Genomic DNA, 17968 nt, shown 5'->3' on the forward strand with positions numbered 1-17968 from the left:
AGTGAAGAAAGTAAAGAAAAAAATAGAGTGAAACCTTGTTTCCAAATACGCCAAAGTACAAATATTTTTTGTACTGTGTATTTTTAAAATATTAGATTTGGTTATGATTAGACAAGTTTATTTGCAACGTAGTGGTGTAGTGTATACTTTGGCATAGTGTATACTTTGGCATGTTAAAAAAAAAAAGTCTGTAATGGTTTGTTGATTACCGCTTAGGTGTCTCTAGTTTTACTTTTGAAGCTGGTAAAAATCTTTCTGCAGACTTTTTTCTTGAGACATGCATCAAACTCTGCCCAAAGACAGCATGTTCTGCTTAGGCTACCATCAAAAGTTGTCAGTTATATTGTAAAAGTAAATAAATTACCCCCCTCTAGACCTTTTTATGCTTCTAGTCATTCTGCTGCAGAATGTCTAAAATCCAAGTAGCTAAATTCCCAACTATTTTATCTGCCTTCTAGCACACCTCTGTGGATGGATACACTGAACCACACGTCCAGCCTATCAAGTCAAGTAGCAGACAAAACATCCCCCGATGTAGAAACTCCATTACATCTACCAATGAAGAGCATCCTCACATTGGAAATTATCGCTTACTGAAAACAATAGGAAAAGGAAATTTTGCCAAAGTGAAACTGGCAAGGCATGTGCTTACTGGAAGAGAGGTAAGCCTTTCAAAAAAAAAAAAGCCTGACTGTGTTTTATATTCTCTTTGGCTGTCTTTATGTTTTTCTACTGTTCTTTTACCTTTCTCTTCTGAATAAAAAAGCACATTTTTTTTGTCATCATAAAGGAAAATATAAAGATGCTGTTTCAGGATATAGGAAAAGTTACCTGAGGTGCCCCAAGTTTTCTCTCTCTGACCACTCACCCCTTTTTTAAAAATGTAACTTCTTGGTGAAGAGATCAAAAAGGGTTTTTTGTGCATCAAGGGGGATTTTGGGGCTGGGAGAGGGTCTGTTCATCCCAAAGCATTTCCAAAACCGTAGAGAAATTTGATAGATAGATTTCATTGATATTGAAATCTACTGATAGCTAGATCTTGTGTTTGGAGGGCCTGGTTTTGCAGTGGACAGGATAACGTTGTTCTGTCCAAACACTGACAGAAGTATAAAACTGATTCCTTATTGGTACCACCTGGTGGCAAAGTTCTGAGCTCCTGCTGGTAGATCCTGATAGGTGAGGAAATTCTGCTTGATGAAGTACATAAAAGCAGACGTATATGCATGTATTATAGGCACACCTATGCTTTTGCTTACAGAGATGTAATATATTTCTGTTCAAACATTTTTCTGAGTTTAATAATCCATGGTTGGTTGTTTTTCCCGAGGTTGCTGTGAAAATAATAGATAAAACCCAGCTTAATCCTACTAGTCTGCAAAAGGTAAGAATATACCATAACATCTGAAATTCTATAAACAGTTGAACTGTGATCTTTTATTTACTTGACAAAAATATTTGGTCCCTTTATCTTGCTAAACAAACATCTTTGTCTATATATGTCCTTGGCAGACAGTGGTATCCTGCTGTCTTTGCTATAATGCACATGCGCAATTTGTCTGAGGGCAGTTACTGTATGTGGTTCCTATCTAAGCATTGCTTCTTTGCTCTTCCTTCCTCCTCCAGCTTTACTCTTTACTGACAATAAAATTTGTATCTAATTAGGTACACAAGTAGTTTGTCTACTTAGTAAATTTAAGACATAATGGTGTAAAGGGTACTTTTCCTGGATTTTTCTTTCATGTAGTAATTGGGTTTTGTGGACTTAAAATGGCTTCAATTTTTTTTTTAACCTTTGTTTTTATATTCTTTCAACTTTAATAAAATATTTGTTAAACTCAAGGGACCTTTGGCAATTACTTTTTGTGTGTAGGATTGACAAAATGATTGAATATAATCAGAGCATTCTTGTTTGTTTGTGCTTGTAGATAGAAATTCAGAAGTCCTTCATAACCATTGTGATAAGTGTTTTAACAGAACCCTGGGGTTTTTTGTTTGGTTTGGGGTTTTGTACTATTTAACTATGTATATGTTTGGTTTTGGCTGAAGCACAGAAATGTTGTATTGTCCTACTGCAAGTTGTCCATTATAAAAATTTGGGACATTTTTTTGTTTATAAATACTAGACTGCTGCTGTCTGCAGCTGTAGAATGAGAGAAAGAGGCTAGGGCTTACTGCTGTTCCTTTATCTCTGGCTGCTGTTACATTTATTTTATTGTGTAACTTTGGTTATGGGGAGTTATAAAGAATTTTGCTTTGATTTCTTTTTCCTTTGATTTCTTTTAATTCTATTTATTTGCTTTAATTTCTCTTCTGTAGTATTTTTGTTTGGGTGTGGGTTCTTCAGGATGTTTTTTTTTTCGATTCAACCTGCTGTGCAGAGTCTATGCAAAAGCTTTGCTATCCTTAAGTCCTATATCCTATATTAAGCAAATCTCTTTGCTAATATTTGAGCTAGTGAAGAGAGACCCACAGAGGCAGTACGTGACAGAGCATATTGGGCAAATCCAGTGCTGCTCACATAGCTTGTTTCCTACCTAGCTTGGTATTTATACTTGGAAAGGTAGGTGAGTTTGTCGCATTGTTGAGCAATGAGAGGGTAAAAAACGTTAAAACTTTCTGGAAAACTAAGCATGAAAAACTTATTACTGGGATAATTGCTTTAATGATAAATAAGGTGTATTTCACACAAAAATATTCAATAATAATTCAGTAAATCATTTGAAGTATAAATGAATCTTCCAAGGCCTACAAAAGATGCTGTCACACTGCACAAGTAGTACACAAAATACTCATATAATAGGACATTGCTGCTGTTATTTGGTTTTTTGAGTGGGAAGCTGATAACAGGAGAAACATTTTTAGGTACAGTTAGAAGCAGGGTATAGCAGAACTAAGGATAGAAGTTAAATTTCGTGATTTAACTACAATTCTGTCCTTCTTCAATAACTTTTAGAAATACTTATCCCATGCATCTTCTGCTTACACTGGAAAGTGTGATAATTTGTTGGTTTAAAGTTTTCCTTTGTGAAGTCTTGATTGTCATTTTCAGAAAAAATAATCTTTGTTTTGAAGCTCTAAATGTCTTCAGCTTCCTACAGTTTTCTGAGAATTTTGAGTGAAACTGAATAGTGATTTCCTGAAAGCTTTTAAGTAGCTTAAGCACAGTTTTTGCAGTGTCACTCAAACAACTGTAGATTTTTTTTTTAAAGCAAATAAGGGTGGGAGGATGGTTCATCAGCATGCTTAGAATTACTTCTTTTGTTAGTATTTTGATAGGTCATTTGTGTATTCTAAATAAAATTTTAAAAATTCTTGTTCTATGAAATCAGTCATCTTTATTTTTCTTTCTGCACTGAACTATTACATAAAGTTTGTGATTCTTTATATACTGTATAGTATCACTGTAATGTGAATTTTTACAATTTTTTTATCAGGGTTATGCTGTACATAGGACTGCTAAGTAGACAATTTTTTCTTCAAGGCATAATATTGGGAATGGGAAGTGGTAATAGTAGTATTGTTTTAATAGGAACAGACACTTTTCTAATGAATGTTTATAGAGGAATACTGGAGTATGTTACTGTCACAAAAATACCACTCCTGAGTTTGAACCCATCTAAATTAACATAGTTGAGAAGACAGTCTCTAGAACTTCAAAGCTGGTAAATTGTACACAGGTCAGCAAAACTTTTAGGCCTTCAATCACTACTGATTATTATTGATCAAACAAGACAAATATGTAGTGATCTTAGGCACAGGGTTGTTCACAAAACCATCCCCTTTCCATTCACTATAATATAAAGGATACCAGGTGTGAGTAGGTTTTACCATAGTACTTGCTACTGACCTAATTAAGTAAACTGAGTTGAGCCATCATAGGGTCTCATGCACTGTTCTGCTTTGTAAACAGAAATATTTGAGCACATACTTCAGTTGCTGAAAGCGGCATACAAGCTAGGTCTGTAGTTAGTCACGGATGTGGAAGCAAGGCAGTGTTTAGTTTGTTCTTAGCCACTTTCCAATGTTATTTATGCTATATAGTTTGGATAGGGTACTTCTCAGACATAGTTATTTTAGCTTAAACCGTCAAATGTTAGGAGATAGACACGAGTAAGCTGACCTTGTGAATTTTTAATTTTGCATCCTTGTGCATGCAATGTGATAGTCTTATATTTCTTGCTTCAGGACCTCTACCTCTTTAAATAGACAAACAATGTTGAATTAAGGGCACTGCCTTTTATTTTGTTTTCAGTTTGTTCAGTATGTGGTTCCCATCTTACTCAGTGAGCACCTGTTCAGAAGACAGAGCTGGCTTTTTTGTGAACTTGCTATCTTGATAGTAGCATATTATGCTGACTTAGCTTTTTCCCCTGTCATGACTGTAGTTTGATCCCAAGTGTAAGTATTTGGGTTTCATCACAACTAGAATTATATCAAAATAGCTGTTCTATTTTGTGCATGTCTGCTACATTGAAAGTGTCTTCTTGGACTGGCTTCACTAGGGATGTTTCTGAAATAGCGTTCTGTTGCTCTTCTCTGCAAACTGCTAGTGGAACAGAAGGTGCCTTTTTTTCACTTAGCAAGGGGCATTTCACATTTTCCCGTTTTGGGGGTCAGCAGACTTCTTTTTATTCCTTAAACATACCTAAAGCCTCAAACTTAGGTTCTTTCTGTTGTTAAGAAAAGCAGAACAGAAATAAAGAAGTAGAGGATTTGGAACAATTTCAATATTACCTATTGAAAGCTATGCTTTTTTGCAACATCCCTTCTCGGTAATGATTTAGAAACTAGAGAAGCATTCAAGCACATCTTTCAAAGCAAGAAAAGGCCTTGGTTAACTGAAGATTTTTAGTTCGATTGCAGTGACTTAAAATAGTTAATCTTAATCATAGATGTCAACCTGACAGCAAGCAGAAGTGTTAGCAATGGTGTGACAGATCTTTGCACTTTCTGCAGTCTGTGCCCTTAAAAATGAAACTGGAAAAGCAAGAATCAAATTCTCAAGCCTTGTGCCTTTTCCATAGGTACAAGTTCTTCAAATTGAGTATGGTGCTGGCTGTCCTCTACTATAAGTGAAGCTATTGAAGCTACAACCTGTTTGCAACAAGATGCTTGTTCAAGAGCTTTTTTTTGAATGGTAGCACTTTGTTAAGAAGGAAGAGCGGTCCTATAAATGTGGGGTGGGGGGAGAGGATTCAGGGAGCACTTAGACCTTCTGAGAGAGAAGTACACTGCTGCTTAAGAAAATAGAGGTGTGTGTGAATTCTGAAAGTGCTATTTTTTGTCAGTAAAATAGATCATTATATAATCCTGCAGCTCGCCCTCTCGTGAAAGGAGAACTAATTTCACTGTTCTGTCCATATTTCTATAAAATTAACAAACTTGGCTTTGTAGGAAATAACTATGGTCTTGTTGCTTTAATACATCTCTTCCTTTGCGTATAGCGATATCCTGGGTGTTAGAGGGGTGTGGTGGCTGTTGTTTAAAGATATCTCTATTTGTAAATACATTGTTATTGCCACAACTAGTGTTAATGACCAGTGTGCTTCTGCAAGGAGAAAGGGCGGTGGATTTATCCCAAAGTAGTGCTCCACAGAATGCAGAGATGCAATGTAAAATAATGTATTCTAATACTTGAATACTGTTAATGCTTTTATTGAAGTGTTATCCATTGTTCAGAGATTTTCTAGATTGTTTCTCTCTTGTGAGAGAATATTGGAGGAGTGAACTTTGGCATTTTCTTAACTTGTATAAATGTTCATTTATAGTGGACCAAATAACATCCTGAATATACACCAGAACTCCAGGGAACAGTTCGTTTGCCAGATTTCCATCCCACTCCCCCTCTGCTCTTTTGAACATCTGTATTGAAATAACTTTCCCTGCTCTTTCTCCCCACTCTGTATTTGAGACACCCTTATACACCCCCTTGGACTGTATGGGCCAGGAGCTACACAAGGTATAATGTGGCTGTGTTTGTGGTCTCTACATAGTGCTGTTCCATTATTTCAGTTCTTTCAGCACTTTAAACAATTTCTTTCTTCCTGGGTTGGAAGGTATCTGTCACGCCAAGCAGCCTTAGCAAAGCTGCTTGACTTAGTTATGTAGCAGTATCATGGAACATGTAAGTTAAATCTGCCTAATTTGCAAGATGCCTATACCTGAGTTACTTCAGAAAAGGTCTGAAAATGTCAGTTTCCAGGTAAACAACTGCTGGAAACTTGTCAGAAGCTGGTAACAACTGCAAAACATGAACTCTGAGTAATGTGGATCTCCCCATGAAGAAGGCAACCTTGCGTGCTGTAGTTTCAGTAGTGGGCAGGTAGTTGGGAGAGGAATATTGTAGGGAGTACAACCACTTAGGGTTTTTTAATCTTTCCTCAGAGCAAGTAATTTAGTCAGCAGGTACCTGCAGGTAGATTCCAAGATTTCAACTATTCTTACAATTCTTATTCTGCCAATTTCTCTGTTTCCCTGCTCTCATATGTTTCTAGGGAGACTGACACCATCCCATCTGTAAAATAAAATAGCCAGTTTCTGTTCAGCTTATGCTTGACATGATTTGTGTGGATGAGCATCACCTAAGATAACTTCGGCTGCTTCAGCCTTGTCCAGTTCTTGCTCTAAGCATGCAAAGGCATTTCCACCAACATTAAAAGTGCCTTTGAGTCAAAATCCCCAAACAAACAAAAAGCCCTCCTCAGAGCTACTAACCAGCAAGAAAATACCCAGATTCACCTTGTGACTTTGAGTTCATTTATAATTTGCATTAGAATAGCTGCTTTCTTTCAAAAGGTTGAGACTTACTACTTTCTCTTGATACACTCATGGTGACTACCAGGACTGCTTACCTGCTTTTGTATGAGAACATATGCTTCACTTTTCTGAAAAATGTCTATTCAACAGGATATATAATACAAGATGTTGTAAAAAATTTTATTGGTGTTTGTACAGAATAAACCTAAGCCCATACTTTGGGTCTTGGTGATGTCTTCTGTTCAGAACCGGAGCAAGTAAGTGGTTCTTTTGTATAACAAAGTATCTGCGTCAGGCTAGAGGTCAGTAACGTTGTGTCTTGAGGAAAATAGAGTTTTATGTCTGTTTCCTAATAGGCTTTTTCCTTTATGGAAGGAAAAATTACATATTATGTGGAACAAAATTTCATGCCACTGTGAAATCCATTTGAATCTTAAACCAATTAGTAAACTTCTAAATCCTGTGAGAATATTAAATAATCCACCTTTCCCCCCCCAATTACTATGTGCTTCATGTTACAAGTAAAATTGTTTTTCTTAATGATCTTCTTTCTATATTTAAAATTATTTTATTATAGAAGACATGCATTCATTGCCATAACTTTTATTACTGGCATTAATACTGTTAAGTTATGAAATATCTTTCCAATCTTCTGGCAGGAATTACAGTTTTCCACATACCTGCTTAGAAGCTGTTCTGAAGCTGTACCATCTATTGGTTTAGATTTGTTAGCTTCTGACTAATTGATACCGATTTAGCTGGGAAACTTTCTTGTGCAACAAATTCGAATACTTAAAAAAAATGCACAAAGAACAGTCTAATATGTTTTTTCACAGGAATAACTGACTTTATGAGGAAACAAGAATATTTGCTAAAGTTAATTCCAGTGCATAGTATTGCATACCCGTGTTTCACATTTTGAACACAAGCAAACTGCATCATACTGTTCGTGTTTTCTCAAAGAAATGCTTTTATAGTCTTTGCTTCCTTCTGAAATTGTTTTAATGGCAATTATAAGGCAAGTGGATAGTAACTAGCTTGAAATACTTACGTAAAGTAAATGTAGAACTGCAATAATATTGATCAAAACCTGAATTACAGTAAGATGTTGCTCTGTAGTCTTAACTTGTAGAATAAATGCAGAATTTTAGAAATGTTATGACTAGGTTGCACAAATGGAGTAAAAAAGTCAGTGTTATCTAAGCAGAAGAATTTTAATTTCTCTTAACTTGTTGCCTCAGCCATCATAAAATAGAAACTAAAGTGCTACTCTTTGAGGAGGTGTTCAGTCTCTGGCTTTCATCATTGTACCCTTTTGCAAAGATAGCATCTGAACAAATGGGACTAATTTTGAAAATGGAGGGAGAGATGTCCTCTGAGACATTAGACGAGCAAAACAGCAACAACGCACTTCTGTGTTGAGCCAAGTTTCTCTATAAGGAGGACTATAGTGCTAAGATGTTTCCAAAATGTCTAAGCATTATGCTGAAGCCAGTGAGCTTTTCTTCCTTCATTTCAGCATCGTGCTTCAGCCCAATATGGGATTAAAGAGCGTGTAGCACAGTAAATAGATTTGGCGATGGGGATTGCTGTTCACTTGAAGTAAAGCAGTGCAAGCTTATCAGTATTGACAGCCTCAAGTATAGAATAACAGAACTATGTAGCCATTTTGGATTCCTTTTGTTTGCTTTCTTCCCTTTGAGCCCCTAGGTTAGTCTTGCTTCACCTCTTATTCAATCAATAAACCCATGAATACTAGAAATTTAAGAGCAAAGATCTCTTGTTTCTGGTTTAAAAAAAAAAAAGTAAACCCACCATTGTCTTAAGTATATACACTTAGGGCTGTAAGTTTGTCCAGTTGTTTTTAATTATGTGACTCAGGATCATAAAGCAGACTTTCATCAATCATAAACCTTCAGGCCTTCCCAGAGGGAGAGGGGACATCACTGCTTGTGACCCAGCGTGAAATTTGGTAGTTGTGAGGAAAGTGAACTTGCCTGCTTCAGCTTCACAGAGTGGCAGGACTGGGGTACGTCAGGATTCCTGATAATCTAATTGCATTTTAACATCTGTGTGTTCGACTTTTCTGTAGTACTACACCTTGTATTTACACCCACAGTTATGTATGTATTCAGGGTAGTTAGCTGAGCTTGCTAGTCACCAAAGAAATTGGAGCAAAGACATAACAAAAACTTGTGTGAATAATCCATTGGTTTTGGTCAGTGTGAAACTCCAGAAAGGGCTATAAAACTTACCTGTGTCTGTGTAAAGCTTAAAAATTAGCCTGGTTTTGATGTAGCTGGTAGTGGTTATTTTTATATAATGTACAAGATGTAGATTATGTTTTCTGGAGTTCACTGCACTATTTATGATTTATGCTAATGCTATTTTCTGTGGCTTATCCTGCTCCTTTTTGCCATCTAAAATTGCATATCTTTTGTACCTTTTCCCTAATAAACACACTCTAAGAAAATTGTCTTGCTTCCTTGACAGTTGTTTCGAGAAGTACGAATAATGAAGATACTGAATCATCCCAATATTGGTAGGAGCCCTGCATTTCTGCAAACTTTTCTTTTTATTATACTGTTCACATTTTACTCTGGCTTTATTTGAATGTACTTCACTGCTATGCTTTTTTTCATTAAACTTTTTTGAGATAATAGGACAGTGAGCATTTGGTAAATGCTTCATTGTCTCACCTCCTTTATTGACTTTGCTTGAAACAAGAATTTTTCTCTGAGGAGATAAACTGCTCAGTCCAGGAAAGCCTTAATACAAAGTAGGCGATGCTGAGCACTTTAGTCTATTGAGGGCCCCAGCTCCCCTCTTCCATTGAAATTACTCTTGAGGCTAAAAAGCATGAGTTTCTTAGGTGAAAGTAGCAAAACTCCATTAGTTCAGTGTAGGAAAGACTCCCACTGACTGATATTTCCAGAAAATTACAATTACAAAGTATGTAATTTTCCCTTTCTGCTTTAGTTCTTTCACCTGCCCCACAGCTTCAGGGCCCTACTTTGTGATGACAATTCTTCTGGCTGAGGAGGGCTGGACAGTCTTGTTCCAGAGACAGTTAATGGTCCTGAATTGGCCAGAGGGCTTGTTGCATACAAGGTATGGTTGAGGTGTACAAGTTATTACATGCTAGGCACTCCCTTCTCATCCCTTCAATTGTTTGTTGCTTTTCCAGCATTCTTAGCTTCTGCTGGTTTTTGTTTTCTTGGGCGGGGGGGGGAGGTGTTTTAAATGAGTGGTTACTATTACAATCTGAGGACAGTCTTCCAGACTTGATGTTTGTGGTATCCACTCGGTTTTTAGTTGGTCAGAATCTCAGATTTCTAACTGGGAGCAGTTTACTAGCAAAACAGGGAAGGTTTGTATGATCTTAAAGATGTCTGTGTCAAATTAAACACTAATTTCAGCATGAACTTGTTTGTACACTGTGCATAAACTTCTGAGAAAATTATGAATTAATATGCTTTATTATCAACCGTGATTTAGAAGTTAATTTTGCTTTTTTCCCCCTCAAAAGAATGCTAACCTAAAGGACACAAAGTTTTTGTATGGTTTAGTGTTATCACTGGCCATGAATTATACTCACTTCATGAGTATAATTTTTTATTCGTGCTGTGCTTTTGCTCCCTGCTGCAATATGTCATTCATTTTTCTTGCAGTAAAATTATTTGAAGTTATTGAAACTGAAAAGACATTGTATTTGGTAATGGAATATGCCAGTGGGGGTAAGTGGATTCTTAATTCTGCTTTAAGGATTAACTGAAATATGGAAAGCCATACCGGTTGCATGCCTAGGAAGAATTCAAGGATTTTATGGTTAATGGGTTATTCCAATCTGGCCTTCACAACAGTCCTAGCAGACCTCCCAGGGCAGACTTTCCTGCTTGCATCACATTCTGTTAAGTAACCCATTCTGAGGTTTCTGCTGGAATATCAGGAGATAATCTGGTGCCGATTCTGGCAAAAACTTGATTCAGTATTTATCTGCTATATTTAGGCAAGCAGTGGTGCCTCCTTTTATCTTGAAAATGTGTACCAAAGCACTTGGAGAGACAGGTCTGGGGGATGGGAATAAGGAACACGGGAAAGGGGACCAGCAGGATCATGAGTGAGAGGAATAGTGGGTGGCTGCTTGAGAAGCTGCTTAGCATCTGAATGGGGAATGTTTGAATGTGGGAAGGGAATCTAGCACAGGGTTAGTGACCAGCTAGGAAAGGTTGCTTGTCAGACAGTGCAAAGATGAGGATCTGAAAGGCACTTGAGCAGCTTTATTAGAAAGACAACAAGATGATAAAACCTGAAGTAATACAGATACTGTTAAGTGAAGCTGCTAGAGATATGTGAAACAAATCTGGTACATAAGAAGTTGCCTGTTTCCCAGTGTGTCTTATGTGCCATATGAATGTTTTTATGAAACAAAAAAAAATTACTTTAATCATTAGTGTTTCTTAAGTGAATTTATTTTAAAAATTGAAGAAGCCTTAGTATGAAGGGTTCCATTTTTGTATTTCTTGACTATTACATGTCTGAAAAATGAAATCCAATGCAAACAGTAAAAAGGAATTTTTCCTGGCTGCTTCTATTTCCTTTCCCTTCAAGAAGGGGTGTGGGGTGGGTGTGGGTGTTGTCTTCAAGCATGATTTGATTGTGCGTGACAGTCGAAAATAAAACCTGGGCAATATGACTGACATTTTTTCCTTGTTATGGTCAGGAGAAGTGTTTGACTACCTAGTTGCACATGGAAGGATGAAAGAGAAAGAGGCTCGTGCAAAATTCAGGCAGGTATGAAATTAACATTTATTCTTTTTTTTGTTTGTTTCTATTTATGGTGTTTTCAGATAGCCATGAGTGTGAGCATACTTCTTTTACTTTAAAAAAATATTCATTGTTGTGATAATGTTTATTAAAGCTGGAGTGGAAAAAAATCCCTAAAGAGAAAAATATCTGCTTCCTACGTACTGTCTAAAAATAGTAAGACTGTTTTACATTCTTTTTTAGTGGATGTTCCTAAGAGCCACATTTTTGTATTGTGACTCACTTGAGGTTTTAGTCCTTTTCTGAATATGTTAGAATTTAATGGATGTATATAGAGATGTTGATATGATAATATGTATTGCTGTGTCATGTCACAGTGTTTTGTATGAAGGGTATTCTGTAACAGGTTTTTATATTCTTATATGTATTTATATTACAAACTTTCTCATCTTAATCTTTCTTACCCTGTTTTTAGTGATTATTTTGTGAAGAGCTTTAATTAGATAAACAAAATTTTGTATTTTTCAGAAATAAGATATATAGTTAACATGTAAAGAAACTGCTTTTAACTTGCTGATTCAGACTTGGGTTTCATTACAGATACGTGAAAGATGTATATGAAAGTGTTGAATGAACTATTCTGTTAGGGATGAATTGCAGAATATGGTGCAGATATTTCAGAAGATAAAACCTGAGATGGTACATCCAGCTATTGGGTTGGGGAGTGGAATAATTCTCTTTTATAGTTATTGCTGTTGGGTGATCTGCATTTAGGAATAGATGTCTCTCCTATTACCTTGGGGAGTACGTATTAAACTTTTTTTAATAAGAAAAGTAGCTGCTTTTAGGGACTTTTAGTTTTAGTATTTGAGCTTTAAACATGAATATTTGCTAAAACAAAAGCTTTATTTATTAATTTCTTATGTTCCACTGAATCATATCAGGAGCCAAAATTACTAAATTGTATACAAAAACTTATACTGAGATTGAAATAATATTTCACTGATCATCTTGGTGTTTCAGATTGTATCTGCTGTGCAGTACTGTCATCAGAAATGCATAGTTCATCGTGATCTTAAGGTAGGGTGTTACTTATTTTTCATTTTGCTGATTGACAGTATAGACTTAATTTCATTCAATATACTTGTCCTTGCCACTGTCTCCGAATGCCTCAAAAATGTGAATGAGGGAACTATCACTTGCATTTTATTCTCAATTTTCTGAAGCAGAAAAATAATGTAGCTTGCCTGCTAGAACAGGAGAGAGACAAGAATAGAACATGTGTTACTTTCATTACAGTTTTGGCTTTAAGAAAAAGACATGCTCTCCAAAGAATTACATCTGCTGGCATGCAGATACCTACACACTGAAGCTGCAGAAGTTCAATGATACCAGTCAGCACTACTTAATTAAAATATTTTCAGTTAAAATATATTGCAAGATATATAAAACAGTCTTTCCTTAGTGATTCATAAGGAATATATTAGGTTTTTAATCCATTTGAACTTCTGGTTTATACTCTAGTGTTTAATTCAGGCAGAAAAATAAATTGAAGGTAAACAGAAATTAGTTAAACTTCCTTTTTTTTATGTTTTCTAGTCATCTATCTGCATAAACATACCAGACCATGTTAGAGTTCAGCAATTGCAGGTACAATCTAAGCATTCAGTCTGTAGTTGTCTTTGTGCCAAGTTTAGATATCATGGGACTTGGACACAAGATCTTCACCCACTTAAAAGTTGGCTTGTGCTCTTGCTTTGATATCTTTGTACGTTTACAAAGAAAACACTGGTGTATGTTCTTTTTTACTAATATATATAAATACTTGTGAAAAGCTGAGGTTGAATAATTCCTAAGGGTTTTTTTCACCAGTATCTTTTGTCTTAACTTTCTTGTAATACACTGCAGCATGCTCTCAACCTCTTTCTTACAAATCTGTTCCCTAATACCTGTCAATCTGCCAGCTCCTGCATGTGCATAGGGTGCTGGATAACACATCCTTTTCTGCTGAGTCCTCCCTGCCCCAGGACCATTGTCATCTGATGATGGAGGTGCCTGGCCAGCACTCTGAAGTCAGAATACAAGGAAGGAAAGGGCTGAATCTCGTTGAAATCTTGATTAAAAAAAATTCTTCCCCATCTTCCGTGGTGGTTTGGAGCCCATGAATGTTTTGTCAAGCTCCCTGGAGCTTACTGCAGCCACTGTTATTGAGCTTTCCAGAGGACTGCACCTAGGGACCTGTTGTCTTGGCTGGACAAGCTGCTTTCACTGGTTGTCTCAGCCCTATACTTGACTGGGAGTAGGGAGCCAGCCATCTCCTTGTGCTTCTCTGGCCCTGGTGTGCTCAGCCCAGCTATATTACTGAGTCTTACTGCATTAACCCCTGCAGTTATTTAGCATCCTGCATCTTGCTCTTTCTCACAGAGCCCATTACAGCCTCCAGCCTTCATTCATGTCTTAGTTCCATAGCACGCATGCAGCTCACTGCATTGCTCACAGGGCTATCCAAAACTGCTTCGCAGTGTTCATGCGGGATCCCTTTTACCATCTGTCACAAGTACTCTGCTGCTGATCTCCTTCCTATTTGCAAGACAGGCAGGCAGGCTCCAAAATAATTTCTTTGTTTGCTTTTCTCTCTCCATCTTCTCTTGGATGGAGTTATGTTAGACTCATTTGAAAAGTTCAGTGTTAGGTGTGACTGAGAGCCAGTCAGCCTAGCCAATAAAAAATACGTTTCCCAGAGAAAAAGGGGCTAAATGTATGGCTTTGAGGAGGTGTTCTCACTTCGTCTGTTCTTTCCAAATGTTACGTGTCATCTCTGTTTCACTTAAAACTCTTCTCATGGAGCTGCAGAGAAGGAAGAAGCAACTTTAAAGTTGTGTCTGCATTCACATCTGCTTCTGTTGACTTCCTCCATGGTATCAGCACGCTGACCAATTGACATTGTTAGCACAGCAAGGCAGAGGTCTAGTGCCCCTTTGGAGATTTTTTTTTTAAGCCTTTTTGGCTTTAATAACAGAAAGGGTAAACTCCATCAAATACAAGTTACTTCAGACTAAACTAGGAAGGCATGTAAGAAAATGTGCATGTTTGTCCAGGCTATTCTGGCAAAAGGGGAGGGAATGCAAGGCCAGTGGGTACTTAAATGGTCTCCTTTTAATTTTCTGTGATTATAAACAGCTTGCACAGAAAGGGCTATAACCAATTCCAACTTTGCTCATCCTGTGAGGCACAAAACTTACCTTGCCTTTTCAGTGACTGTTAATACTTTTTGCTCTGAACATGTAACCAACAAGAGCATAGTCTTTCTATTTGGCATGTTAAAAATGTTGTTTTGGTGTTTTTGTCTGAAGTAAGGAACCTAAAAACGTGGGGTACTTGGGTAGCAGAGTACTCTTGAACTAGGAGGACTATTGTAATCGCAGAGCAGCTGCGCTGACAGTGATGTTTTCACCACAAGGAAAATGAAGTCTTTGTGCAGTCATGTAGAAGGCTGTCAAATCTGGAAAATATCTCTGTGAGTCTGTCTGCAGGCACATCAGCTGGAACCAGCTGAGATTACAGGTCATGAATTGGGAAAATAAAATATTTTCCAGGATAGTTAGTTTGTAAAAATGGTCTCTATTTTACTCCTGATAAAGGCTAAATTCTGTTGCGCAGCTATTGGCTTGATATACTGGTAGTTAATTGTTTCCTGTTCTGTTCACTGAGTGCAAGTGAAATTATTAAAACATAAAACCAACAAACGAACCCAAACAAGCTCATGTTTACCCTTTTAATCAAAGCAACTAACAAATTGATTGCTGCTTCTCTGATCCTGAACTAAGTTGTTTTTTTTTTTTTATTTTCTGGGCTCAATTCTGAGGACAGCATCCTATGAGATGTCTGTGTTTGCTATAAAACTGATGTTTGGCAATTAGGTGAATCCTTTGCTCTGGCTAATGTCAGTCCTCCTGTTGAAAAAGTATTCCTGCACTGCTCAGTGCTGCTCTTGTGTTGCTGATATGCAGATCAGGAGTCAGGACCCAGTTAAGCGAGTAAACATTGCCCGGTTCTGCTGCACTCCTTGCACAGTATTGTTGCATTTTGAGAAATGTACTTTATTTTTTTTCCAGTCATGGATTAGTATTTCTCTAACCTTGCTCTTTTAATGTTCTGACCTACCTGTGATACTAAGTATAAGATGCTGTTTACTGACTCTCCCAGGTTCCTGAATACTTGCATTTAGGTATATGTGATGCATTGCATTCACAGGATGATTGCTGCACAGGCATTAATATTCTTAGATGTATAATACATGTGCTTTTTTAATATTTAGTAGCAGAGTGTTAAACACCTTTGTGTTGTTATTGCTAAAGCAAACTCTAATAATAAAGGAGAGAGTATGTTTTGGTACAGAATGCTAAGATACAGCACGTAGCTTATGCACGTAGCTTACATCTTGTAAGCAGAAGAGATCTTCTTTTAAAGTCTTAAATCCCTTCTAACGTTTACCCCACCAAAGTGGTACATGATGTCTGGGATTAGATTTACGCTCCTTGGCATCAGAAGTTGGCATGAACCTGTCAAAAGCTGAAACTGCTATTCTGAGATGTCTAGATACTTCAGCCTAAAGCTGAACCAAGTTATTTCTTCCAGAAAAGAAAATCTTCATAGTTGATTCACTAGCTGACTTTCAAGTCTGTTTAGCTGCTTTTAACAGTTACATTTTCCTGAGTAAACATAGTTGATTTTCAATCTTTGTAATGTATTCAGGGGGATTAGTTTCTTTTGTTCTGCAAGATACAGATGGTGAACCATTTTAGAAAAAGAAACATTTTTGCATTTATTGATAAATGATACAGTGTAATATATTGATTTTATTCTGATACATAAATTGTCCTTTTCCTGTTTTATTTTTCTCTTAGGCAGAAAACCTTCTACTTGATGCAGACATGAACATTAAAATTGCAGACTTTGGTTTTAGTAACGAATTTACAGTTGGTAATAAACTGGACACGTTTTGTGGAAGCCCCCCTTATGCCGCTCCTGAACTTTTCCAAGGAAAGAAATACGATGGTCCTGAAGTGGATGTGTGGAGCCTTGGGGTGATTTTGTACACACTAGTAAGCGGATCATTGCCATTTGATGGTCAGAATCTAAAGGTACAGTTATAATATGAAAGCTTGGCTTTTACTCTCTTTAAATCTTCTATGTCATTAGTAGGCTCACCTTTTAAAACTTTGTTTTAAAGGAACTGAGGGAGCGAGTACTGAGGGGGAAGTACCGCATTCCATTCTATATGTCCACAGACTGTGAAAATCTACTGAAGAAGCTGCTAGTACTGAATCCAATAAAACGAGGCAGCTTGGAAGTAAGTGGGGAAAAAAAATGAATCCATCATGGAAAAAGGGGGTTTCAGATTAAGAAAGAATAAAATACAATAATTGCTTAAGACTTCTTTATTTTTCATGATAGTTACTTTCTTCCTGTTTTAAGGTCCCAAAAGTCTTGTCAAAAAAAAAAAAAAAAAAGATGAAATGTCCCAGAAACAGTGCAGCTTGAAAATAGAAAGTGCTAATGAATGAAAGTCTAACCTTAATTGTAGCTGACTACAGACTATCATTTAAGAGCATTTCAAAGTGCAAACTGCTCCTGTTTGTTTTGGTCAGATAATGGAGCTAGTTCAAAACTGTGTAGAAAGCGGGACAAGATTGTACATATCTTCTGCTTGGAGTTTGTCAGGAAAACAAAAACAACAGCAGACAGTACCATAAGCATTTTTGACTTAGCTAACCATTTCCAGCATGACTTCTGAAAAAGGACAGATACAAGAAGAATAACTGTGATAGAAAACTATGTGGGTTTTTTGTTTTGTTTTAGTGCCATAATACAGATAAACAGTAAGAACTCTTTGAATGATAAGCTAATAATTGCTAGTTACTTCTCTTCAGTCCACTGTTTTCCTCCTTCTGGTAGCTTTGTTTCTGAATAGCTGGAAAATTCAAATATGTAATAATACCTGCTGTGTCCTTCAGCTAAAATGTGTTTTGAGGATTTCTACTGAGTTATGATTTTTATTATCTTTTAATTAGTAAATTAGGTTTTCTCTTCATGGGATGCAGAGAATAGCTGTGCATAACTTATAAGGTGTCTAAAAGGTTCAGTGTTTTTAAGGGGATCTTTTGTTCAAGATTGCAGTATTGGCATGTACTTGCTGGATGACTCTGGAGCTGATATTTAACAAATATTTTGTGTAGACTTCACTCTAACTGCTGCTCTGTTCTATTTTGTGAATTATTTAACAAAGAGAGACTTTTTGAAATAACATCTACTTACCATAGAGATGAAAGTAGAGCAGAAGATAAATAGAATGGTTTTAAAATAGTATTTGCATGAGTTAATCACCAGTGACTTTTGTTTCATCTTTCTGTGCATACTTGTGCAGCAGTGGATGGTGTTCCAG

At 36.7% G+C, this 17968-nt stretch overlaps 1 protein-coding gene across 4 annotated transcripts in view; it reads left to right on the top strand.

Moving 5' to 3' along the window:
* The first annotated feature begins 462 nt into the window (after positions 1–462).
* Positions 463–17968, top strand: part of MARK1 (MAP/microtubule affinity-regulating kinase 1) — a 36385-nt gene continuing 18879 nt past the window's right edge. For 2 of the 4 annotated variants that reach the window (XM_010562152.1, XM_010562153.1), the window contains exons 1-8: positions 465–662; positions 1328–1381; positions 9250–9298; positions 10428–10493; positions 11480–11550; positions 12547–12603; positions 16431–16667; positions 16757–16876. In XM_010562152.1, the coding sequence (XP_010560454.1) occupies positions 9271–9298; positions 10428–10493; positions 11480–11550; positions 12547–12603; positions 16431–16667; positions 16757–16876 (579 nt within the window). In that variant the 5' untranslated portion in view covers positions 465–662; positions 1328–1381; positions 9250–9270. Of the gene's footprint in view, positions 663–1327; positions 1382–9249; positions 9299–10427; positions 10494–11479; positions 11551–12546; positions 12604–16430; positions 16668–16756; positions 16877–17968 lie in introns of all 4 variants that reach the window. The other 2 variants (XM_010562151.1, XM_010562150.1) reach the window with 2 other exon arrangements.

Source organism: Haliaeetus leucocephalus, unplaced genomic scaffold (assembly GCF_000737465.1).
Source record: "Haliaeetus leucocephalus isolate CR32 unplaced genomic scaffold, Haliaeetus_leucocephalus-4.0 Scaffold156, whole genome shotgun sequence".
NCBI classification, from domain to species: domain Eukaryota; kingdom Metazoa; phylum Chordata; class Aves; order Accipitriformes; family Accipitridae; genus Haliaeetus; species Haliaeetus leucocephalus.